The 26,943-nt window shown below is 38.3% G+C and overlaps 1 protein-coding gene across 2 annotated transcripts; it reads right to left on the reverse strand.

Moving 5' to 3' along the window:
* Nucleotides 1-410: 410 nt before the first annotated feature.
* MRPL39 (mitochondrial ribosomal protein L39) lies at nt 411-22,030 on the reverse strand. Of its 2 annotated transcripts, none has more exons than XM_011988412.1 (10): nt 21,923-22,030; nt 20,983-21,189; nt 18,295-18,434; nt 15,856-15,955; nt 14,268-14,335; nt 11,787-11,899; nt 8,637-8,702; nt 7,553-7,706; nt 3,587-3,634; nt 411-512 (listed from the first exon to the last, which is right to left on the reverse strand). In XM_011988412.1, the coding sequence occupies exons 1-10, from the start codon at nt 21,993-21,995 to the stop codon at nt 465-467; spliced, it is 1,017 nt and encodes a 338-aa protein (XP_011843802.1). In that variant the 5' UTR covers nt 21,996-22,030; the 3' UTR covers nt 411-464. The 2 variants fall into 2 exon arrangements, with proteins under 2 accessions (XP_011843802.1, XP_011843801.1); XM_011988411.1 differs by lacking the exon at nt 411-512 and adding an exon at nt 1,984-2,578 and having other exon boundaries at nt 3,583-3,634.
* Between the last annotated feature and the right edge of the window lie 4,913 nt (nt 22,031-26,943).

Below are 26,943 nucleotides of genomic sequence, written 5' to 3' on the forward strand. Positions count from 1 at the left end.
AACAGGTCACTGTGGGGATTATACAAAAGGTTCCAGGTGATGAGCTTAGCACAAGGCCCAGCACATGATAAATACTCAGTTAACGTTATTTACTACAAACATTTGCCATTTTTGCACAAGGATGTTTACTGTGCCACTGTTTGGCAAAAAATGCAAGCAAGTATAGTATGATCCTATTTATGTTTTTTAGAAATTACATTTATATTTGTATGTATCTGCCTAGATCTGCAGGAAAAAAAAACAGAAAACATGCCAAAGTGTTGCATCCACGGAGCAGGAAGGGAGTAACCTGTTTTTGTACAGTTTCCATTTGAGCCACATGAAGTGTTTCATATTTTAGAGAAAAGAAAAGGTAAAGATCACTATTAATCTTGGGGAGAAAGGGTTAATCTGTATAAGCACACACAAACATATTAAAAACATTTATTTTAATTTATTAAACTTATTTAAATTTTAGAAAGTTATTAGGTAGATGTACATTCCTCTGTTGGTTTAGTTTGATCTTCAGTTACCTGTGAAAACATGAATAGCTTTACTTTCCTAATAAACACTTTCAGTTTTACCCCTTCACCCACCATTTTAAATCATTTCATAGCCCTCTTATAATGACCCTTTATCTTTCTCCTTCAATAGTAATTATTACAGAAAGTTAGGTAAGGAGAAAGATTTAAAGGCTAAGTAACCAATATAAATTATCAGGTAAGGAACAATAATTCCATTCAAAAATATAATCTAAGGCATATTATACCTAGGCTTCTCAAGTTTGCCATTTTACTTTTCAGCTGTAAAACAAAATCATTAGTGTAAGAAAAAACACCTGAAGTGCTGTAACAAGCTATTTTAAATCAGTTTATTTTCTTTTGGAGTATAATTCCATTTAGAATAAAGCATATTACAGATTTAGTCTAAATAGATATCTCTATGTCCCTATTTCTATTCTGTGTCACTCAGACTCATCAAACAGACACGGCTAAATCTGAATTCAACACCCCCAAAACCTGTCCTGCCTGCATCATCTATCTTGGGAAAGGGCTCCACCCGGCTACCTAAGGACAGCATTCAAGAATTCACTCTCTTCTTCCTACCTGCATATTCCATCAACAGTCCTATTCATTCAGCCTAAGTTAACTCTCACAGTCCTTCTCCCTATCATGGCTGAACTTTAGGGCCTCATTCTCTTCTATCCCCCTAACAGAACTCTTGGCTTAAGTCATAGCTATATCCCATGATACCCCTACAATGAGCTTTTAAACAAGAATAGCTGATCAACAGGTCACTTCCCTACTCAAAATTCTCCAGTTACTCTCTATTATCTCAGTGAGGTGGAGGAGGAAAGTCAGGAATGCAAGTTCCACAACATGGAACACAAGCCCCTCATATTCTGTTTACGGACTGACTGATTACCTACCCTACATGTGACCTGTACATTCAAATTCATCTTACATTCATCATGTTCTCTGAGTAGGCAAGTGACTTCCTCTGAGATAACTTCCAATCCATTCTCCAACAGAGTATCTGCATGGTCCACTTTTATTCACCCTTTAAGATCAGCTTAAGAGACTCCAATTCCTGGAAGCCTTCCTTAAGCAACTCCCCAGCTTGGTCTGAGTCCTCTTCTTTATGCCAGAGCCCCACATGTACACCTGAACTGTCTCCGTATAAGTCTAATTATCAATCAACATTACTTCCCTAAGGCAGCAAGTACATTTTATTCATTTTTTTGTACCACCAGACCATAACAGTACCTGGCACACAATAAACTATCGTAAGTCTGTGTTGAATCAATGAACCACGTTTAATCTAATCCCTTCAGAAAAGCAAAATGGACAGTAGAAAAAAGCAACTAAACTAGAATAAATGTTTGAAAAAATATGTATTGACTAACATCATTAGATATTCTAGGTAAGACACTGTCTCTACTGTTTTTCTACATTTTTCATTCCTTTTAAAGTGTTCAGTTACTATTGCTTCTTTAGTTTCCCAAACTATTTATTTAATATTCATTTCTTTTGTTTCTTTTTTAAATTGTTTTTAATTTTACTTAACTCCAAGTAAACATGCTGAACATTTCTTCTTTAGTTTCTTAATCTAAAATGATCACTGTGACCAACTAAAAAGAGAAAATTACTCTCTCCATTCAAAGATAATTTCTTCTCCTTAGAAAAAAAATTTATATACCCCTTACCCAAGAACATTATGATGAAGTCCGTAAACAATAATTCCTATCTGTACAGTCATTAATAAAACTAGGTTTATATATCATTATGAAAAACTGTCAATAAATATTTCTTGGGTAACCCGTTCATGTGCTAATGTTGTGTTCAAACTTTGGGCTTACACAAATAAAACAAATCCTGAAAGGCTTGGTAGAAGATAACTGTACAGGCAAAGAAAACAATCAAAATACAGTATGTGGATGTATACAATCAAGCACAAACTTATATGAATGAGTAATTATTTGTTAGAGATTACTCTGAGACTGTTCCACGGAGGAGGTATGACTCGGGCGAGGTAGTGAAGAACGACTGTGTGGTAAATAGACAGAAAGAGAATGGGAAATGGAGTCCAGAAAGAAAAACTAAGCAAACTTGAAAATAAGTTTAATGTGTGATGCTTAATGTGCTTGCAAGCTTAACCAGAGTGTTTGTGTCATTGTGGAAATCAGGATAAGGAGGAAGGCCTAATGAGGCCAGATTACACAGGACAGCTATCAGATAACCTAAGTAAAAGAGGCACACTTAACCTATGAAATAGGAAACAGGGATAGTTGTGGTCAAGAAATACAATCACTCAGGCTGGGTGCGGTGGCTCATGCCTGTAATCCCAGTACTTTGGGAGGCCAAGGCGGGTGGATCAGGAGGTCAGGAGATCGAGACCATCCTGGCTAACACAGTTTAAACCCTGTCTCTACTAAAAATACAAAAAAATTAGCTGGACGTAGTGGTGGGCACTGTAGTCCCAGCTACTTGGGAGGCTGAGGCACGAGAATCGCTTGAACCCGGGGGGTGGAGGTTGCAGTGAGCCGAGATCGTGCCACTGCACTCCAGTCTGGGAGACAGAACAAGACTCTGTCTCAAAGAAAAATACTATCATTCCTACTCATGAAGTCTAAATGCTAATGACAAAGAATAAACTATAAAAACACAAACATTCAAATCTGGTTTTTCAGGACATGAGGACATTTGCACATTTACTGTTAATGGCTAAAGGCAGCTTTAAAATATACCTGACAAATCTTAATCCTTTAAATATTCATTAAGTTTACAAAAAAAACCTAAGATCTAATTGATACCATTACAACTATTAAGAACTATTACTATTACATAGTAATATTATTTCTCTTCAAGTTCTACAATATCATTTTCACGACATTAACAAACAAAATCAAAAGAGAATTGCCAAGTTACAACTTTACCCTTACCAAAACACTAGCGAACAATCACAACACTGCTTTGACTATTGAGACAACTTACTTTTTTCCTTTCTCTTTGTTTCTTTCATTTCCCCCCACCCCTTTGGTTGTTATTGGTTAATTTTGATGAATTTCTTTATAGAAGAGTACTCATTAGCTGTCAAAAACACTTACCATTTTCCGAGATCTTTCCAATAGCTTATCCCATATCGTAAAATGTGCCTTGAAAAGAAAAGATTTGCGATGAACTAAATAAAGTAGTAAAGTCAAAGTCAAAGGGACAGACTCTTTATATAGCTTTTAGAACAAAATAAATAAAAAGCTAGGCAGCACTAATACAGATAAGTGGTTATAAAAGTAGCAAAAAAAGGTACTACATAGGATAGCTGCTTTGTTTTTTGCTTTCTTCAATTGCTTAAACCCAGGAGGCAGAGGTTGCAGTGAGCATTTAAGAAAAAAACACTTAAGGATTGAACGTGCCCTTCTTTCACTTTTGCCCCTCTTAATCATTTCCATCACAGAAAGCATTTCTTCTAATAGGAAGCAAAAATCTGCCCTACTTTCCCATAGATTGTGGTTCAATCCTTAAATAGCCAGTTTCAATATTCTAGAAGTCATTCTTCAAATCATAAGAAGACAGTCATTAAAAACCAACTGTGACATCTTCACACTGAAATGGCAGACTCAAAGAATTCATCAAGTTACCCTAAAGAATAAAAAAACCTAACAAAGACGATAGTAAATTTTTTTTTTTTTTTTTTGAAATGGAGTCTCACTCTGTCGCCCAGGCTGGAGTGCAGTGGTGCGATCTCCACTCGCTGCAAACTCCACCTCCTGGGTTCAAGCGATTCTCCTGCCTTGGCCTCCCAAGACAATAGTAAAATTTAAACTCAATTTCCTTAGTCCTTAATAACCTCCTGTAGCAGAGGATTATCAGAATGCATTAAGGAAAACTGTACAAAGTGTATCATGACCACATCAATTTTATTAGGTCAACTGAAAGTGATACCAAGGCATATGGGCAGGCCAGTGACTATTTCATACTGCATAAAATCTGTAATAAAAGGTAAAATTAATAAATATCGACACACAAACCCTTCTAGGGAAAGAGCTGATTGGTATGTTTGAAGGGAACACCATGCCTGACTCAGGCGGAATGAACTGCTGGTGTAGAGACCTTGAGCTGTGGCTGGACTACAGTGAATGAGGAAAGGAGTGGTGTTAGATAAAGTCAGAGAAGCAAGCAGGGATCAGATAATGCAGGGCTTTGTGAGACAGGGTAAAGAGTTGGGATTTGTTCAAGGGAAGCCATTGGAAAGTTTGGGGCAGAGGAAGTACACAACAGATTGTGTATTAAAAAGATCACTTTGGCTACTAAGTGGAAAATGCACTGTAGAGGGCAAGAGTGAAAGCAAGGAAGGTGAGTGAAAACAAAGAGGAACTTGGATAAGGGAAGTAGTAGTAGATGAGATGCTAAAAGGTGCATAGATTCAGAATATGTCTCAGAGTTAAAAGTTGAAAGGACTTGCGGATAGACGGGCTGGGGCATGGCTACGAGGGAAAAAGAGAATCAAGGATTACCTTAAACAACTAAGGAAACCAGGGGTATCCAATCTTTTGGCTTCCCTGGGCCACACTGGAAGAAGAATTGTCTTGGACTACACATAAAATATGCTAATACTAATGACAGCTAATGAGCTAACAAAAAAAAAAAAAGTCACAAAAAAATCTCATAATGTTTTAAGAAAGTTAAGAAAGTTTACAAATTTGTGTCTCATTCAAAGCCATCCTGGGACACATGCAGCCCATGGGCTGTGAGTTGGACAAGCTTGAGTTAAAGGATGATCCCATTTTCTGAAATTGGGAAGGCTAGGAAAAGAAGCAGGTATGTGGAGAAAAGTCAAAGTCAAACGTACATGAGAGGTGTGCTAAATTTTACAAAATGAGAGCGATGAAAGAAGATATAAATAAGAAGATATAGTAAGTTCATAGACTGGAAACCTCAACATATTAAAGATGTCAATTCTCCCCAAACTGCTATACAGCTCTAATGGACTTCTTATCAGGATCTCAGGAAGACTCTGTTGAGATTGAAAATATTATCCTAACATTAAAACTCAAATAAACTAGAAGACTTAAAACAATTTTGATTAAAAAATAGTAACAAGGGAGGAATTACTCTACCTGATTTCACAGCCTATTTAGAGCTACAGTAATCAAGACTGTGTGGTACTGGTAGAAAACTAAACATACGTGATCAATGGAACAGAATAGAGGACCCAAAATAGACCTACATAAATATGCTCAGCTAATCTTTAACAAAGATGCAAAAGTAACTCAGTGGAGGAAGAGTGGCCTTTTCAACGAATGGTACTGGAGCAATTTGACATCTATAGCCCACCAAAAAAAAAAAAAAAAAAAAAAAGCCTGAACCTAAACCTAAATTTCACACTCACAGAAAAAGTAACTCAAAATGGACCACAGATTTAAATAAATGTAAAACTCTAAAACCTTTAGGAAGAAAAAAAAAAAGGAGAAAATCTTTGGGATCTAGGGCTAATCAAAGAGTTCTCAGAATTAACCCCAAAAACATAATCCATAAAAACAAAAATTTGATCAAATTTTGATAAACTAGTTTCATCAAAATTAAAAACGTCTTCTCTGCAAAAGGCTGCTCAGAGAATGAGAAAACAAGCCACATATACAAACACAAGGTAAAGACAAAGAGAGAAATCTGAAAACTACATATCTAACAAAAAACTAATATCTACAACACATAAAGAACTCTCAAAACTCAACTGTTAAAAAGTAAAACAATCTAATTAGAACACTAGCAAAAGACATAAACAGACATTGCACCAATGAAGATATATAGATGGCAAATAGTACATGAAAAGAATGATCAATACCATTGGTCAATAGAGAAATTCAAATTAAAACTACAATGAGATATCACTACAAATGTACCAGAATGACTAAAACAAAAAAAAGTACTGACAGCATCAAATGCTAGTGAGGATGTGGAAAAACTGATCACTCATACATTGCCAGTGGGAATGTAAAACGGTACAGTCACTCTGGAACATTTGGTTGTTTCTTAAAAAACTAAACATACACTTATCACTTAACCCAGCAACTGCACTCCTATATTTAGCCCAGAGAAATAATCACAAAAACCTGCACACAATGTCACAGCAGCTTTATTTGTAATAGCCAAAAACTGAAAAGAACTCAGATGTCCTTTGATGGATGAATGGTTAAACAAACCATGATATATCCAGACCAAGTAATACTACTTAGCAATAAGAATGAATGAACTATTGATATACTCAATGACTCGGATGAATCTCCAGAGAATTATACTGAGTGAAAAGTGCCAATCCCAAAAAATTACATACTGTTCAATCCCATTCATGTAATATTCTTGAAGTAACAAAATTATAGAAAAGGAAAACAGATAAGTAGTTGGCAGGGGGAAGCAGGCAGGGTAATGGGGGCAACAGAGGGAAGTGGCTGTAAATGCGTGTGTCTATAAAAGGCCAACATGAGGGATCCGCTTGGTGAAGGAATTGGTCTGTATCTTCATTGTATCGCTGTCCATACCCTGGTGGTGATACTGTATTTTAGTACTGCAAGATGCTACCATTGAGGAAACCAAGTAAAGATACATGGGATCTCTCTATGTCTTATAACTGCAATTATCTCAAAATCAAAAATTTAAATAAAAAGATTAGCAAGGGGTGGGAGCAATGTGGAAAAGGTCAGGCTTCGGGTCATGAATGGATCATTAAAATTAGAGGGAAGATCATGCCAAATTTAAGCTTAAAAGGCATTCCAGAAAGGTCTTACCAATATGCACTCTAATACCCGCTCTGTCAATGTACCCTCACCTATGCTAATTTGAAAATTTTAAATACTATATCAATTTGATTTAATTTTTTCAACTAATGTTTCTTTTGTAACTGTATATTTACACCCTGGGCAACTTTGTTTTTAATCATAAACCTGAGTTTACAAAATATTAGTGTCATATAACTTATGAAAAATTAGAAGTTTATAGTCTTCAAACTGGTATAAAATCAAGTCCGGAATTATATCTATACCCAAATTGGAAGGCCTGGAACTTTAAGCTTTACTTACTCTTAAGTGAATGGGTAAAGACACACCCTGGAATCTTCGTATGAGACTTGGCTGGGTGGGTTGAAGATTGTGAACTGCTGACACGTCATACTGGAAACAAATACTTGTTCTTGGAATAAGAGGGCCCTCACTCACATCAATGAAGTCACCTATTCTGATTGATTTAAAAATAAACAAACAAAACTGCAACATCAAATAATTTGTAAGAGCTTGAAAAAGAAATCTCTTCATTCTCTTTGCTGCTAGCATCCCTAATCAAGAACATTATATATGGTTCAATTTAGTTTCTGATGACCCCTGACATAATGACCTCAAGTAAAGAGGCTAAAACTTTGAAAATTAAATCAAATGAACCATTTTCTTAATTAGCATTGATATAAATTTTAAGGTCTTTAAGAGTCACACAACACATCATGCTATCAAGCTGATCCAACTGCCTAAAATCGATCATCTACAATCTTAAAACAACCCATATAACAAAGTTTAGAATTCAGCGTGTAGGACAGATTGTGTTCAGAAACAAAGGGCAGTTTCTAGAGGAAAACAGTTAAGTCCAATTCATAAAAACAGGAGGTTGAGGAAACAGATCCAGGTCATGAAGTCATCTCTGCAGAATGCATTGTCTTGGGACTTGCTCTCCATGGGAGAATGTCATCATAAGCAGTGAACCTTTCTCATCCATGTGTCAGAAAGCACATTCTGGCTTAACTTACATGTATCATATATAATTACTAGTCAGTCAATATTCATATGAATTACCATGTTCAATTCACAACAATGACTATCTTGCCCAGTTTCAAAACTAACTCCTAAAAATTACATTCTTAAACAGTGGTTTTCAACTCAAAATTAAATAAAAATAGCAAACAATAAAATGAGGATTATAGAAACTACAAGTGTTCCTGAAGGTAATTTAAAGCTTCCATTTACCACCATTTCAAAACAATGAACAAAGCAAAAAAAATAAGGTGAAAAGAACAAAATAAGGTACAAATTCATCTTTTTTGGTCATATGCTTCATTCAGATAACAATAAAGCTAAGCCTTACTCTAGCACAGCAGCCAGTTTTTAGACTTTTACTTACCTGTGTAGCTTGACTATTCTCTCAGGGTTCTGAGATGCCTTCTCTTCTATGAAATCTATTTTATACCTGAAAAGCAGCAAAGAAAAAAACATGTTTTTAACCCTAAATAAGTAAAAAAGTGTTTAAAGATACCTCCCTTTCTCTTCCTCTTCAGCCATACTTTTCGAGAGTGGGTTACACTTGGAACCTCCCTTTAATCTGACCACAGCCCCATGACTCTGCCAAACTGTTCTCAACAAAGTCACAGGTATCTGCTTGGTGTCAACCCAATGAACACTTTTTGTTCCTCATTTTGTTAATACCAATGCTCACCTCCACTTCTCAAAGTGTTCTTTCTTTCCATTTTTATTTATTTTGATTTTTTCTGAGACAGGGTCTTGCTCTATCACCCACCCTGGAATGCAGTGGCACAATTATAGCTCACTGCAGCCTCAAACTTCTGGGCTCAAACGACCCTCCTGCCTCAGCCACCCAAGTAGCTGGGACTACAGGTGTGAGCCACCATGCCGGGCTAACCGTTTTTTTTTTTTTTTTTTTTTTTTTTTGGTAAAGATAGGGTCTTGCTAAGTTGCTCAGGCTGGTCTCAAACTCCTGGCGTCAAGCAATCCTCCTGCCTCAGCTTCCTAAAGTGCTGGGATTATAGCGATGAACCACCACACCCAACCTCAAAGTGCTCTTTCCATGGGTATCAGTGGCATTCCTTACTGCTTGTTATTTTACATCTCTGGCCACTCTTGTGTTTCTCTACCCTTTGAGAATTCTATGCTACACCCTCTTTTCACTTCAAGCATCCTTAGGCCAGCCTCTGAGCTACAATTTAGGTAGTTATATCTCCTATATCTCTGCCTCTCATCTACCTACCTCTTCTGACCACAGTTTCCAAGACCCATCTGGACATCCCTCTAGGATGTTCCATAAGCACCTTACCCTGAAATTTCCAAACTGCACAAATTATCACCTCTTTCCCGCCCAAACTTGTTCTTCCTCCTGAATTTCCTGTCTTAGTACACCACCACCAACCACCCAGGTGTCCATGTGAAAAACCTGGGAGATTTCCTTGATTTCTTTCTCCAACCATATCCCCTCCATTCAATTCATTATCAGGTTGTCAGTTTGACTGCCCAGTGTCTCTCAAATCTACCCAATCCTGTCACTATAGCTAAAGGCACAGATGAAACTGCACAGCCCAGGTTCAAACCATGACTTTACCATTTACTATTGAGAGCTTTGTCCATTTACCCCAGGGTGCTAAACAAGTAATACGTGTATGTGCACCAGAGGTGTATGCACAATTATGCGGCAAAGTTGGGGAACACTGGTTTATGCAAAAACACCCCCTGACTGCTACAGTCCCCCAGGCACTAATAAGGGTGCGAAGTACCTTGAATACTTGTCCCTCCTGACCCACCTCCAAGAGATGCTCCTGTCCCCTGAGAGTCAAAGCCACAAAAAGGCCCCACCATTACCCCTGCAGCAGAAAGGCTCAATCACTGACCCACCTTCAATGATTCAACTCTTCTGTCCTGTCCAGCTTCCTCCAGAACTATCCCCTTCCTCCTACCACACACTCAACTAAGCTACAAAAGTCCCAGAAGCCCCTACCAGTCCCTGACAGTTAGGTAGCGGAATGGGAAATCTCAATGTATACTGAATGGAAGTCAAAAGTACACTGTCCAGTAAAGTACCACGGTGCACTTAAATGTGATTAGTACTAGTTAAAATGAGCCTTAAGTGTAAAACACATACCAAGTTCTGAAGATTTAGAGTGAAAAAGAATATAAAATAACATCAATATTTTAATATTGATTACACTGAAATAACATTTTAGATGTATCATTTAAATAAAATCATTAAAATTAACTTCACCTTTTGACTTTTTTTCAACGTAACTACTAGAAAATTTCAAATTATACAGATGTCTCATATTATATTTCTTTTGGGAGCATGTGCCCAGACTTCTGGCACAGAGAGTGACTTGACGTGTTCAGACAGTCCAAAGAATTTTCTTGTAGAATCAATGCTATAAATGGTGGTTTGGTTCTACAATACTATCTGTACTCTAGTTAAAACAGTACATTACAACTGGTTTCTAAGTCCACTGGTTCCAGGACACGCTAAAAATGTTTCAAGATAAAGTGTTTCATGGGCAAATATATTTGGGAAATTTTCAGTGTCCACTTTCGGGGACCCTTGAGTGCAATGAGTAAAATTTTTTAAGCCACTGTTCTTCAAACTCAGTACATGGTTTAACACAGTACATGGTTTCATATGTCAATTAACATCTTATGGAAGAATATTATGAGACAGATAGCTTTGAAAAATGCTAAGCTATAAAGTATGTGTCAAAAACACACTCATAACTAACCCAATGTATTTATGATAACCTATCCCTATAAGAATTTGTAATTCAACTTCTAGATACCTAAAGAAATTCTAATCTATAACCTTTAACAATTTGTAGGTGCATATTTTGACTTCAGACTCTGGTTTTTTGGGGTTTTTTTTGGTTTTTTTTTTTTTGGTTTTTTTTACAGCACAGATTTCTCTTTCTAAAGTTCTAATATTCTATTAGGTTAACGTTAAAATGTAGCTTATGTTCTTATAACCGGTAGTAGAAGGTGAAGTGAAAGTTTTCTGAGTGAGAATTGAGAAGCCAGGCAGGAATTAAAATGTTAAAGAAAATCCATCAAATGAATAATTCACATGCAGAACACTAAAACCTGGCTGTGTAAACATTTTACTTCAGCTATTAGCCCTCTTCCAAACTGCTTGCATTTTCAATCTTATCAGTGTCATTTTAAGTGTGGAGGGGTAGGAGAGAAACGCTGCCAAATACACAAAATTATATAGTTGCTTAACATGCGTTATCACTTCACACTAGAAAGAAAAAAAGGAAACATACTACTATGTTGATATAATGAGAAAAGCTGGTCCAAGAACAGAGAAGTAAAACAAAGTGAGAAAATTATCAAGGGAGGTGGGGAACATTTTCCTCAGCAAAATAAATGAGATCAGAAACAGAGGTCTCAGAGTGGAAAATAATACACTGTCATATGTATATCAAATATAAAAATTCTTAAGACCTGAATTTTCTTTATTACATATAATACTGGAAGGGTTAGCCTTGATTTAAAGAAAGCCAACACTTACTTGTTGTGTTGAAATATTTCCAATGCCACTTTTGCTTCAACTTCTAGAGTTTCAAATGGAAGATCTTTATAAATTAAAGCATGAGCATCCTTTGTGAAAGAACGTAAGTTCTCCTTAAAAATGAAAGTAATAACCTTTAGTAACAATTTACTGAAAAGCATTTCTCCATAAGCCAGCTGAGACAAAACTCTATGCTTAGTACTGCAAATCCAACTAAAATAAAAGACAAAATCACGTTTGTTAGAACAGGTAGTTATTAATTTGCAACAAATGAAGTTTTCGACCATAAACTATAAAACTTCTTATTTATCAGTAATTAAGGTGTCAGCCTTCATTAATACTAACTACTGAAGATAAACCTATAAAGAAATTTTATCCAAATTATATTATAATTTCATTCAAATTACACAATCTTAAAATGTTATTAAAACTATGATGCACCAAGTAAAAATGCCAATAATTCAATAGCAAGACATAAAAATGTGTTTACAGTATGAATAAAACTAAGTTTATTAAATGTATGGGGAAAAAGTTATTGTTTTCATAATTAAGAAAGTTTCACTAGAAATGTAACATCATCACCAACCCTGTACAAAGTATAACATGTCCAATATTAAGTTTTTGCTTAATAAAAATGTCAATTTTACACAATTAAAATGATGAATAATACACATTAACAATGTTTGTAAGATTTTTAATAAAAATTCTAACTAAACTTTCATACTACAAATCATTACTAATACAGAAAAGACCAAGCACTATTACACAAGTAATTTTTATAATAAAATTATTTCCATAAAAATCCTATTAGACTTTTCTGCATGAAATGACTCTTCTCTATAAAGAATAATTTACTATATAAAAAAATCAACATTCATGGTTTAATACAACTATTCCTTCAATGTAACTCTACTCTACTTTCTTTAAGCTGTCTACTCAACCCAACTCCATGCAGTTTGCAATCAGCTTGCATATTTCTTTTGTAAGGTTTTATCTTTTAAAAAAGAAAAATGCAAAAGCCAGGCACAGTGGCATACACCTGCAGTCCCAGCTACCAGGAAGGCTGAGACAGGAAGATTGCTTGGGCCCAGGAGTTCAAGGCCAGCCTGGGCAACATCGTGAGACCCCCATCTCTTAAAAAAAAAAAGAGAGAGAAAGAAAGAAAAAAGCAGTTACGTTTCATAGATAATGAAAATTAAATCTTGACCTCAGTTTTTACGTAACTCGCCCCAGTAAAGAAAATCTTAAATTTGGAGACATACTTGAAAAGGAAGCTACACTGACAGGAGCCCAGAAGTCATGAAGAAACAGTTCCAATCCTTTCTCTCCCCTCCTTCCATCCTCTTCTTTCTCTCTTCCCTCTCCCTTTTTCTCATTCTTTCTTGATTCCCTCTTCTCTCCCTCTCAATATTATGTAATATGGGCAGGATTATACAAAAAGTAATTTCCAAGGCCAAATTTAAAACTAGATCTGCCCTTACTTCAAAATCCTTGCTTTTAAGAACCACTACAGTATTTCACTAAATCTATTACTAAAGGAAAAAACAAAAACAAAAACAAAAACACACTACAAATTCTAATTGCAAGATACCATCTACTATAAGGCTCATATATTTTCAGAGATACTAAATATAAAAAGAATGTACACAGTGGAAATGATAAAATGATGTGGTACACGGCTTCCCCTTTTCAGATCTCCGGACTCCCAATACATAGGACATATAGTTTTGTTTAATTAAGAATTAGGTATTTGCCTATTCTTCCCAATCAGAATTACGTCTCCAGGCTTGATCTTTGATAACCATCAGCACCCCTTACCTACAGAGCACCTGATATAGACTGTCCTTGTTAGGCTCTGCTGCTACCCAAGTCCCAGACCAACAAGGACCATCCTCATTACAAAGGCAGACCATTCACAAAGTGTTTAGTTTGTTAATATTTCGTTTGTTGATGCTCGAGTTAGCTTTGTCATTTGGATTCTTTAATTCACCCAGCTCTCAATGTGCCCCTTGTATATACAGGGACCTCACTGTATGCAACAAGTTAAAATAGTTTAAGGGAGTGGTTTTCAAATTGTGCTCCAGTGATCCAAACAGGTATGGCGCCAGGCCCCCTACTACCACATCGGTCAAGATAGTTAAGTTTTTATATTTTATATTCTGGGCCTCTTGAAAACCACTACCTTAAAACCGCTTAGAAGGAACATCAAGAAAAGGTCAAGCAGGACATAGAGTTTCAAGACAACTGACCATGTTGATGTAAATACTCTCATTCATATATCTCTGTCTTAAATACGCTGAAAAAGCAACAACACCTATAGACAGACAGACAGACAGATACATAGATACACAGATAGATACATAGATAGATTCTTTTAAATGTCCTCAATGTGCAGTACTATTCAACAAAACTAACACAGGAGTCATTCTAACAAAGAAAGGCAGACACTCTAAAATTAATACTCCAGAAGAATACACTTACTTTTGTTGGCATCCACTCATCAAGTTTGCTATCCAAAACTACGTCGTAACAGAAGGCACCAGAAATTACTGTAAATCCAACCAAAATAAAAAGCAAAGTCAAATCTGCCCTAACAGAAAGTTACTAATTTGCAACAACTGAATATTTAGACTACGAAATGAAGGATTAGCAATCTCTCCCAACTCTACAAATTATAAAATGGTTGCCATTCTTCCAGCTGCTTGCCAGAGCTCTATCAAATTTCCCTTAGCCAAAAGATTGTTAACCCCAAATCACTAATCACTAATATTTTTTAAACATTGAAGTTTTCTTCAAAAATGCTAATTACCATACAGATTTCATAGTTATCAGATGTAAAAATTCCAGGTAGCCGAGGCAGGTGGATCACCTGAGGTCAAGAATTCAAGACCAGCCTGGCCAACATAGTAAAAACCAGTCTCTACTAAAAATACAAAAATTAGCCAGGCATGGTGGCAGATGCCTATAATCCCAGCTACTCGGGAGTCTGAGGCAGGAGAATCACTTAAATCTGCGAGTTGCAGGTTGCAGTGAGCCAAGATCATGCCACTGCACTCCAGCCTTGGCGACACAGCTAGACTCCGTCTCAAAAAAAAAAAAAAAATTTTTTTCAAAAGAACAACATATTTAGTAAGTAGATAAATAACTTAATGGACATGAAATGCTAAATTTCTTTTATATCGCCTAAATAGCTTCTTTTTGGTGTTTTGTTCTTAGAATCATTTCTTGAGTTTCTTTCACATATTTTAGGTATACCTACTTCTTTAAAAAAAAAAATTATACATGTGATCTTACCATACTTACTATTCCAAAATCCTAGTTTTAGCAAAATTACAATGTACACCCTTTCATCTCACCACAGTGCTGTCTCTCTCCAGAGTAACAGTCATGTCTGGTGAAATATTACCACCTAAGGACAGCTCTTTCCAGCAGTCTACTTATACTCATATTTCCTCCTCCTCTACACATGCAATTTGGAAATATATGCTTAACGTTGTAAAAAAATAAATGCTGAGGGCTAGGAGCGGTGGCTCACGCCTATAATCCCAGCACTTTGGGAGGCCGAGGCAGGAGGATCACAAGGTCAGGGGATCAAGACCATCCTGGCTAACACAGTGAAACCCCGTCTCTACTAAAAACACAAAAACATTAGCTGGGCGTCGTGACAGGCGCCTGTAGTCCTAGCTACTCGGGAGGCTGAGGCAGGAGAATGGCGTGAACCCGGGAGGCGGAGCTTGCAGTGAGCCGAGATCGTGTCACTGCACTCCAGCCTGGGCGAGAGTGAGACTCTGTCTCAAATAAATAAATAAATGCTGAGATAGTGGAATTCCATGAAATTCATATTCAAGACAAACATTTTCCAGTAATTCTATGATGTTAATTATTAACCTGCAAAGACTACTTCATGCTTCATCATAATAAGATAGATTTTGTTACTCATGAAAAATGAAACATGTATAATGGTAATTTATACTAGATAAAATTAGAACTAAACTCTATACATCATCAAAAATAGGTACCAAAATATTTAAGGATCACAAAAAGACATATATTTATATGTGTACATTACCAGGAACTTCCGGAGCTCTGACCAAATTGACCATATATTCATCTTTGAATGCCCTCTCTATCACACAACCCATCATCATAGCACAGGAACGCCAATAAGCCTAGAAAAAAATACATACATATATAAAATATATATAAACACACTGAGATTCACTAAAGTTTCGACAATATTAAATTGTAAGTGAACTTTTGACTTCGAAAATATTTCTCATATATCTCTGTTCACACAACGTAGCAACAGTTACCATCAGACGATGACATTACCTCAACCAAGCAAAAATCAAGAAAGAATGAAGCATCAACTTCAGGTTCTTAGTAATGTTTCTGTGCAAGATACCAAGCACCATAATGGTTGTCAACCCTGACAGATAGTTTTATTATCTGAAAGTATTTATTTTTAACCCAGGATAAAGTTAACTTGTTAACAAACTTGTGCTAAAGTAAAATAAAGATATTAATTATGTAACTGTTTATACCATTTATAAATATGGAGAAAAAACTCAACTTTTATGAATGATTAGTGACTCTTATCCTACACCTAACACCCTAACATGTCGTTCAGATTACTCATATTTACAGCAGAGCAGCAGCAACTGGGCTTTCATCTTACCAGCACATTTTGATTCATGGACATGCCTGATTGAGATGGTATCAGAGCAATGACCTGATCAGTCACAAGGAGAAACCTGCAGTGTAACTGTCCATTGTGTTCCCCTCTTGCTGACACTACTCTGAGCACTTTTCAGAAGCTCTGTTTAACATTTGAGGACTACAAAAGTGGGATAACTTCTCCATTATAAATTCTATACAACCATATTACACTAAAAATAAGTACAGACCCAGGCCTTGAAGACAAGTGGCAACATGTACTCCTTCATCTATCCTACTTAAATGTCTTTAAGTGTCTGTTGAACTCCAGCCAGAATGCCTAGGTTCAAATCTGGGCTCCACTAGTTCATAAATCAGTAACCTTGGTCAAGCTGCTGAACTTCTCTTTGTCTCAGTTTATTAATCGGGAAAATGGGGAGAACAGTATGAACTGTAGAGTTTGCATGAAGGTTAAACGAGTTAATATCCGTAAATCACCTAGAACAGTGCCTGATACACAATACATACCTACCTATTGTTGGCTATTACTGTCATTTCTATCATTTTCTTGTTCAACTATTTCAACAAATATTTATTAAACACCTACTGTATGTATATCAAGAACTAGGTTCAATAAGGCAAGTGGTCCCTATCTTCACATTCAACAGTTTATGCTACAAGACAAAACTCAAATATCATATCTAGAGACTAGCCAAGTTGTGTGAGACCTTAGAGAAAAGAGGATTAATTTTGACAAGGAGAAACTTAGAAGGTACCACAAAGCAGATGGCCTTTTAATTGAATTGTAAAAAATAAATAGGATTTTAATAGAGAGAAAAGAAAATGCTCATTTGAAGAAGGCATCAAAAAAAGCAAGGTGGATAACACAGCATAAACCATTAGTGACTGATATAGTTTAGCTCTGTGTCCCCACCCAAATCTCATCTCGAATTGTGATCCCCAGAGGTCGAAGGAGAGACCTGGTGGAAGGTGACTGGATCATGGGGCGGTTTCCCCTAGGCTGTTCTCATGATAGTGAGTGAGTTCTCATGAGATCTGATGGTTTAAAGGTGTTTAGCAGTTCCCTCCCCACTCTCTCTCTTGCCTCCATGTAAGATGTTCCTGCTTCCCCTTCTACTATCATTGTTAAGTTTCCTGAAACCTCTCCAGCCATGAAAAACTGAGTCAATTAAACTTTCCTTTATAAATTACCCAGTCTCAGGGAGTTCTTTATAGCCATGTGAAAACAGACTAATACAGTGGCCAAGTACTCTAATGTGGCCAGAACAAGGAGGAAAAGCAAAGCAGCAAGGGGGAGGCCAAGCTGGAAAGGCAGGCTGGGAACAGATTATCCAGGCCCTGGAAAGCCATGTGAATGTTATCAGGTAGGCAAGTTCTTTAGGTGTAAGTGACATGCTCCTTAGTCATGTCACTTAATAAAGCTGTTATAGGCCTGTAAAAGAACAACTTTTAAGTACCGAAAAAAAAAGTGGGGACATGGGTAAGCAGAAAGAGTTAAAAAGTTATTGAAATCATCTAGATAAGATGGTCAAACGCTGAATTCAAGCAGTAGCAGTGGAAACGGAATCACCCACAATATAGTGATTAATGAATGTAAGTTGAAAAAAGATATTAATATAAAAGACATAGCATACCAAAAACACACAGAAATGGATGCCACTGATATTTTTTGAACTATAAAAGTGCCTAATCTAACAGGTAAAACATTGACTAAAGAGTACAACACAACATTTGAACTTGGCCATATTACGTTACACCCCATAGGAAACAGGTCTTAATAAAAAGGTGAAGATACTGGGGAAATAGAAAAAGAATGTAGAGACAGAAATACCTTATTCACTTCTCCTGGATCACGATCTTTGAAAGTAAGAAATTTAATTTCACACGACTTTGTTAAAGGCTTATACATGTCCCAAGGCTGTCCATCCACCAGAGCCAGAATGGACTTCCTGCAGTACCACTCACTTAAATCTAGAAATTTAAAACACACTGATTATCTAACAAAATCCACAGTGAAAAGGTACATGTTTAGGTGCTACATTTAGAAATAAAACAATGGGAAGGCAAGATTCTGCAGATTGTCCTTTTTAGAGAAAAAAAGTATATTACATCTATAATCAATAAAAAAAAAAAAAATACCCTACAAAAATTAGCCAGGCATGGGGGCACATGCTTGTAATCCCAGTTATTTGGGAGGCTGAGACAGGAGTATGGCTTGAACCAAGGAGGCAGAGGTTGCAGTGAGCTGAGATCATGCCACTGCACTCCAGCCTGGGTGACAGAGTGAGACTCCGTCTCAAAAATAAATAAATAAATAAATAAATAAAATAATACCCAATATACTCAAGGTCTTATTGGTTATTAACAAAATTACCCAAACCATTTACAAAATTCATTAAGGCTATATCTAGTTTGAAATTAATTTGTCAATTATTAATGAAACAACTTTCTAAGAGTTACACTTGAATATTTAGAGAGCAGCATCACAGATGTATTTGGATAGATACATACACAACTCCAAAGAAAAGGGAAATATATTAACACACAGCTACAAAAATCAGTTCTAGATTGGTTTTGGGTCTTGCTCCCAAACCATCTCTTACTTCCACGACATAGATGCTTTAAGTTAAATACCGTAGCTACCATTTCTTCGTAATTAATATGAATTCCCAGATAAACCAATCAGCTCTGGTCTGTTTCATCATCCCAGAATGCAATGCCAACTGTGATTAGATGTTCTGTAATTACACAGCTACTCACAAAAGTACTCAAACTACAGGGTCTAAATTATCGACCCCTACATAAGCTCTGTAAAGACAGGGATCATGTCTACTTTTGCTCACTCATCAGCATATCCAGAGCCTAGCACCAGGCCTGGTATTCACTAGCACTAGCAGGTATTCAATAACAGTTTACTGAATGACTGCAAGCATGAATGACAAGAAAGTCTCAGAGCACGGGTCATGCTGAGGATGCTTCAGAAACTGTATCACTATATGTGATGTGTATAAAGCTCCTTAAGGGCCTGAGTTTTGTCTTATCCTCCTCTGTAATCCTAATGCCTATCATATGGCAGAGGTTCCAGAAATACTTGAAAACCAAATGAGTAAATATTTATAAGTACTAATTCAAGTGCCAGAGTGAAGGAAGATTAAGAGGGAGTGTACACTCTTTAGGCCAGTTTAAGCTGATAACTAAAGTTGTTAATTACCTAAATGGAATCATTACTGAGTTTTCCAAAAGTTTAAGCAATGCAGCTAGTCATGCCTGTATCTATTTTGGCGCTTCTTTAATTTAAATAGTACCAGTTCTACCAAAGGTACTATCAAAACATTTTGATCAAAAATAAAATATAGAGGTTCTTATTCCCTTCATTTCCACACCAAATCACACATGGGGCACAGCTGTCTCCTTTAAGATATAAATACTTTTATCCCAATCACATTCACCCCATGCACATTCCCAGTCACACATTTACATGTACATATAAATGCAAACAAAAATACAACACAGAGAGAGCTCAATGGAAGACAGATGATAGACGTAAGTTAGGCTATACAATGAAGAGGGGAGAAAGAAATTTCGGCAGCAAAAAAAGCTGATCATCTGTGGCCATGGCAACCCCTTTACACCAAAATCCTTTCTTGAGACCTGCATGGTGACTGCTCCCACCATATTACAGCCCAGCTAAAAGGAGCAAGCAAATCCCAGCTACTTGGGAGGCTGAAGCAGGAGGATAACGTGAGGCCAGAAGTTCAAGACCAGCCTGGGCACCATAGCCACCCTATCTCTCAAAAAATAAAAATAAATTAGCCAGGTGTGGTGGTGGGTGCCTGTAGTCCCAGCTACTTGGTAGGCTGAGGCTAGGAGTTTCAGTAAGCTATGAGAGTACTACTACACTCCAGCCTGGGCAACAGAGCCAGACCCCCATCTCTAATATTAAATTAAAGGAGAAAGCACACTAGTAACAATGCACTGAGGTCTGGCCACCTTAATACACTCTGGTCTGGCCACCTTCTGCCAGAAAATAATCTAGTACCCTAAACAAAGCCAGGGATTCAAACAAGCCCCAGGTGGGACAATCTGTGCACTATACTGCCAATCTTGCAATACTCATAGTACCCTCCAGAGCTAAAGGGACAGTGAATAGACAATAAGGTGCCAGATAAAGAACCTCTTGGAAATCTAGGGACTTCTGTGCCCACCACATCTGGCTAATTCATTTTTATTTTTTGAGAGACAGGGTGGCTATGGTGCCTAGACTGGTCTTGAACTTCTGCCCTCAAGCTCTCCTCCCGCTTCAGCCTCCCAAGTAGCTGGGATTTGCTCGCTTCTTTTAGCTACGGCTGTGATGTGGTGGGAGCAGTCACCATGCAGATCTCAAGAAAGGATTTTGGTATAAAGGGATTGCCACAGCCGCAGATGACCAGAAGTAATTACAACATCCTGTCTCCTGCACCAGTTCTTCCACACATCTCAAGTAAAAGGGTCAAAACTGTAACCTGATTCTGTTACTTACGCATGGCACAACTGTAGGGAGTTGAAATGTTTTTATTCATCACGAAGACAGTACCGGGGTCAGTTTTCCCAACATGCTTAACTTCTATCTTCTCAGTTCGGGGAGTTAATGATAACTGCCTGGCTTTCTCTTTATTAAAGAGGTCATTCCGCATTTCTGTCAATTCTGTCGGCGACAGCTGAGAAGCTGGAGATGTTGCTATAAATCCTGTGAAGAAGTTACAATAAATATGAAGACTGAAAAAAATGATTAACATACTGCCAAAACTGCGCTCAGAGGTAAAATTAAACCGATTTGTAGTATTAACAAACACCAGCGGAAGAAACAGAGCTGGCCCAGATATGTGTCTCTACTTTTAAATCTGGCTCTTTCACATCAGATGGCTATTTCCCACCAATTTCCTCTGTTGTGTTTCCAATCAGTGCTTTACAATAAGGGGCAAAAAGTAACCAGGAAACGGAGTCAAAACTGGACTAGAGTCATTGGGAAGGTGAAGAAAGTGGTCGGTTTGAAAGGGTCTGAAGGAAAAGAATAAAATTTCAGGAAACTAAAGGTCCCATACCAAAACTATCAATATCCAGAATGAGAAACGCTGAGTTTATTTCCCAAAAGCCAAATCACGGGACCTGCCAAGGCAAGTCCGAGTACTCCCAGGGAAGACATGGACAGATGTGCACGGAACGTGCGTTGCTTCCCAGAGGCGGCCCAAGCTCCTCCCGCAGCCTGACCCTGACCCCTGCACTTGCCCCTGTCCTTCTCCAGCCCCTGGTTGCCATACGTTTGTCCTCCCAGACTGTGCAAGGCCAACCGCCGCCGCGGGACTGAGAAACCCTCCTCCTTCCTCTGCCCCGCTGGACGTCCCCGGCCCCACCTCAGGTTCAATCCAGACAGACAACACTTTCTAGGCCTCCTCCCTGTCCCCACGGCCTCTGAAACTCACTCCAGCTGATCCCCAAACCGGATGCGACCCGCCAGAGCCGCAGCGCCCGGACACCCATGGTCAGCGCCTCCATAGCAGCGATGAGAACCGTCGCGCGCAAGTCCTTCTTCGCCCTCCTCCCCCGGAAACGGAGCGCGCACTCGGAGTTCCGCAGGACAGCTCTGTTCCGGACCCAGCACTCAGACTGCGCACGGCCACCAGGGGGCGTCAGGCCTCGCTGGGGATTCCGGGGGTGAGACCCCGAGATTCGGAGCCGGGCGCGTTACCTGTGCTCGATACCTGGGTGCTGTCACCGACCGAGAGGTGCAGGGCCCCCAGAGCGGTCGGCCTGCCTGCCACCCACCACGTAGGCTCTGCAGGGAAACAGAGTCCCACAGGCGTCGTTGCCCTCCGCCTTCCGGCCTCTGCAGGTTCGATTCCGGCCACCCAGGTGAAGCGCTTGCTTCCCTAAAAGAATATATGTATTTGGGGGGGGGGCGGGGAATGGGGAAGGCGTCTTCTGTTTTGTCAGCGATGACATCTTCTAGCGCGTGTCTCAACTTTCAATTGTGCCGGGTAGGTTCTTAGTTCGGCTGGAGTGGGTCTGCACCCCGGTTCTCCTCTTAGCCATGGTAATAGAGGCCTCGAGACACGTCGCCTTGACTTTGGAGAAGACGTTGTAATTCGTAAGAGCTCTTTACAAATTTTCTAGTTTAATTTATGTAGTACAGGATGTATAGGAGAAGGCATCCCGGGGCAGAATTTTTGTCTCTAGTCCACTGATGTATCCCAAGCGCGCAGAACAGAGCACAGCTCACAGTCAGCGCTCAACAGATGTTTCTTAAATGAATGAATGAATGAATGAATGAATGCCCTTGCAGGCAAAACTCAGCGCATTGTCTAATTCCTCTGTCCTACCAGGACGTGAGTGTTATTTGAAGTAAGCACTCTGTAGGTACAGGATGGAAATGTTTTCACTTACAGTAGGTTAATATTGTGGCTTTGCTTAAGAGTGTCAAATTCAGCCTTTCCCCCACTCTGTCCTTTGCCTTGCAATTGGAATGCGCCACCACCAGGTGGAAGTGCCGTCTAAGGTACAAATATGACCCTGCGCCACGATAGACTGACTCTGTCCTTGGCCCAAATGTTACACTCACAACCACTGCGCCAGGAAAGTATAAGTATCTTCACTTTTTCAAACGGGAAATTAAGTGATGCAGCTTGGATTTACATCCAGGCTACATTTTACCAGGCTATATTTCATTTAAGATCCTAATTCAAACCACGAAATGTACATATATACGTATAGGGTTGGGGAGTGGGTGTATCTTTTACTTACTCAAATTTGCATACGATTCCCATGAAAGCTCTCTGTTTCGTCGGCCTTTTAGAGCCTGTACCCATTTAACCTTACCTAGAAACACTCTAGTGCCCTTAGAACATCTTAGAGCCACGTTGAAGCAAAGCCTCTGAACATAAACTTAAGCAAGTTTGATCATAAACCCATTGGAGGCAGGTAATTGGAGTTCACCAGTATGAGAAATTAACCTAGTTGAAAGGTTGTCACTAGTGATAATGGCCAAAAAATACTATGTACCAATCAGAGGGCTGGGTTTATTAATTTTCACAACCTACCCAAGCAATTGGCATAAAAATCTTCATTTTCCAGGAAAAGAAGTTCAGGTTTTAAGAGTTCGAGAGACATGCCCAAGGTAAATCTTAGGCCAAGAATTCCCCCCAAATATTTTCTTACTCTGAATCCCCTCTCTTGCCTTCTTTATCAACCAGCTCCCCAAATCTTAGTCTCACTCTGTCAATGTCTCTGCCAAATAAAAAGAATCAAGTCTGTGACAGTAAATATCTAAGATAAGCCTGGATTGTTACTGTGCCAGAAAGCCTATAACTAACTATAAAATACAGATGAACAGAAACATGTTAAAAAGGACGGGGTACCAAACTCAAAGGGGCTCCTGTTGTCCAAATTTGGGAGAGTTTGCATAACACAAAGACTAATGCTGAAATTTTATGACATGTACACTAAAAATTCATGAATCCGTAATGATACTCAAGAATAAATAAGTGTGGAAAGAATGAAGGGAGTTTTCTGTACCAAAACAATGCCAGATAATAAAAGTCGTAGGAATAATAGAATAGGGAAAATCACCATTCTGCATCTACCAATGTAACCATTGGTACAGGAAGGGATCATCAATAGATGCTAAAACCAATAGAGAAAGTTCGTTGGGGATCAATATATTCACATAGTCTCTAAGTATCACCTCACGAATTACTGACAAAATACAAATGGATAAAGGAAACTTTTCAAAGGAGAAATCTGGTGGATATCATCGTCAAGTGGTCAAACGTTTCGTCACCCAAAATGAGACAATCTGACTTTATTTGTGCTTCTTGGTTGTGATATAAACAATATAATCTATGTAGTATTCCTCACATAAATATTTAACCTGAATCTAAAGAATTATGAGGAAATCAGGTATATCCAAAAAGTGATATAGTCTACAAAACAACTGACCTAAACTCTTCAAAAATGTAATGTATGAAAGATGAACCCAAAAAAGTCAAGAAACTGTTGTAAATTAAAGGAGACTAAATAGATCTACATTTATTATCAGTGCATGGTCCTCGCTTGGATTTTGGATTAGGAAAAAAGTTTACGAAGAATGTTACTGTGACAGAGAAACTTGAACATAAACTATATACTAAATAATATATCAATGTTATATTTCTTGGATATGATCATAGTGTCACGGTCATATAGGAAATAATCCTCGTTCTTATGATATATATATTAAAATATCTAGGAACCAAATATCACTATGCCTATAACTAACTCTCAAATGTTTCAGCAAAAATAGGAAGCTCCATACTGAGGGAGGGAACAAGACAAATTTAGCAAATGTGGCAAAATATTAACAATTAGAGAATCTAAGTGAGGGTGTTAGTTGAACTACTACTTCAACTTTATTCTGAAAAGTTTCAACGTTAAAACTTTGGAGAATAACTTCAGTGGTTTTTAACCATGAAAGTTTATTTTGCTTATGTTGTCTGTCAGTGACAGCAGCCACCAGCCAATCGTGGCTCTGCAGCTTTATTCCAGAATTCAGGCTGTAGAAGCAGCCCCTACTTGGTCTTGTGCTTCTTGTGGCAGAGGGAAAAGAGTGCAGTAACCACCTTGTGCACTGGCTCTTAAGAGCTTCTGTTCAGACTCACCTATGTCTCAGCCACACAGTCCCCTGGCCCCAGCAAGTCCCATGGTCAAGACCACTGTCAATCAGGTAGGATGCCTCCTGCAGGGAGCCAGTAGATGAAGTTATGTACTTCACATTCAAGGAGGAATGCAAATCACTGGAATCAAGATTGAATAATAAAGTCAGGTTTCATGGCTCACTCTTATAATCCCAGCACTGTAGAGCAACCGAAGTGAGCAGATCCCTTGAGCTCAGGAGATGGAGACCAGTCTGGATAACATGGCAAAACCCCGTCTCTACAAAAAAGTACAAAAAAATCAGCTGGGTGTGGTGGTACTTGGGAGGCTGAGGTGGGAGAATCACCTGAGCCCAGGAAGTCGAGGCTGTAGTGAGCTGTGATTGCATCACTCCATTCCAGCCTGGATGACAGAGTGAGACCCTGTTCCAAAAAAAAAAATCCACTGACACAGTAATTTTCCCAAGATCACAAAGATGATCTGGGGCTCAGTCTCAGATCTGGCTGTCTCCAAACCCTATACTTTCTTTATTCTCAAATTCATATGCTTTTTAAATCCAAATATTTGGTTTCACATTTTCAAATCATTATACATTTACTTGTTGGGAAATTTTGTCTTTTAATTTAAAGCTTCCTAATGAAAAGTTTCACTCTCAGTTCTTTTTTTGATTCACAGGTTCTTACCAAAACCCCACACAGGATACCATTGTTGAGAGTTCTCAATTCCTCTATCAGCTACCCCATTCAATACATATCCTTATGTTCCTCCTACTGACCCAACATGCAAGATACCAAACATGTGGTTCTGTGCCTCGCAGAGCTGTCCTTTGAATCAGTTTGTGTTAGTCCAGGTACTCTGAAGAACAGATACCAAGACAAAGTTAAGTATGCATGGAATTTGTTAGGAGAGATGCTTGTAAGGGAAAAGGGGAAGGTGGCCAGGTAAGGCTGACCCCATGTGAAGAGGAGAAGGAAGGAAAATTGAGTGAACACATTCTTGACCACCAGTGGGGTCTAATGAAGTTTCAGCAAGATCATCAGGTGAATCCCCAAAGCCAAAGTGGGCATGCCTCAGTGTCCCCACTGCGCTCAGTCTGGCTGGGAGCAGCCGCTGGGAAGCAGGAAGCATGTTTGCCTCAAAGCAAACATGTTGATATTTCAGAGTTCAGCAGCTGGGGCCCTGGGTCAGTTACACTGCCTGTAATTGAAGATCTAGGAAGCATATAAACTAAGCTGTATTTTGGGAATCAAATAATTGCAGAAGTATTTGACACGCATTTTACATGTCTACATAATAAAAACACATTTGTATCAATTATCTTATATCAGGGCTGAACACCCTCTACTTCCACCTGAGGACAAATTGCTGTGAAATAACAAGAGATGAATAGGCAGGTGCAACCCACGGCTTTTTTTTTTTTTTTTTTCTCTTGATGTGTGATGTCTTGAGGCTAAATGGTACCTTTATTTCAACATCATTCCTTATCAACTCCTTTGTGAGCTGAGGGGGGCAATGGGGTGTGTGTGTGTGTGCTTGCACATGCGCGCACATGGGGGTAGGGGGTGATGGTGAGAGGGTTCTGGAAAAATGAAAGGCAGATGAATACAAAGATATATACATAGTCTACTCCTTCAGCTATCATTTCTCCTCAAACCATCTCTTTTTATCAGATATTTCCTAATAGTAAGGGGCGAACCAAGGATACACATCACAGATAGACTTTCTTGTACAAAATATTTTTGTTTCTTTCACAGAAAACTATAATGTATATACATATATGTATATACATGAATTGTGTTAAGAAAATAATTTTTAT

Source organism: Mandrillus leucophaeus, unplaced genomic scaffold, assembly GCF_000951045.1.
Source record: "Mandrillus leucophaeus isolate KB7577 unplaced genomic scaffold, Mleu.le_1.0 Scaffold33, whole genome shotgun sequence".
NCBI classification, from domain to species: Eukaryota; Metazoa; Chordata; class Mammalia; order Primates; family Cercopithecidae; genus Mandrillus; species Mandrillus leucophaeus.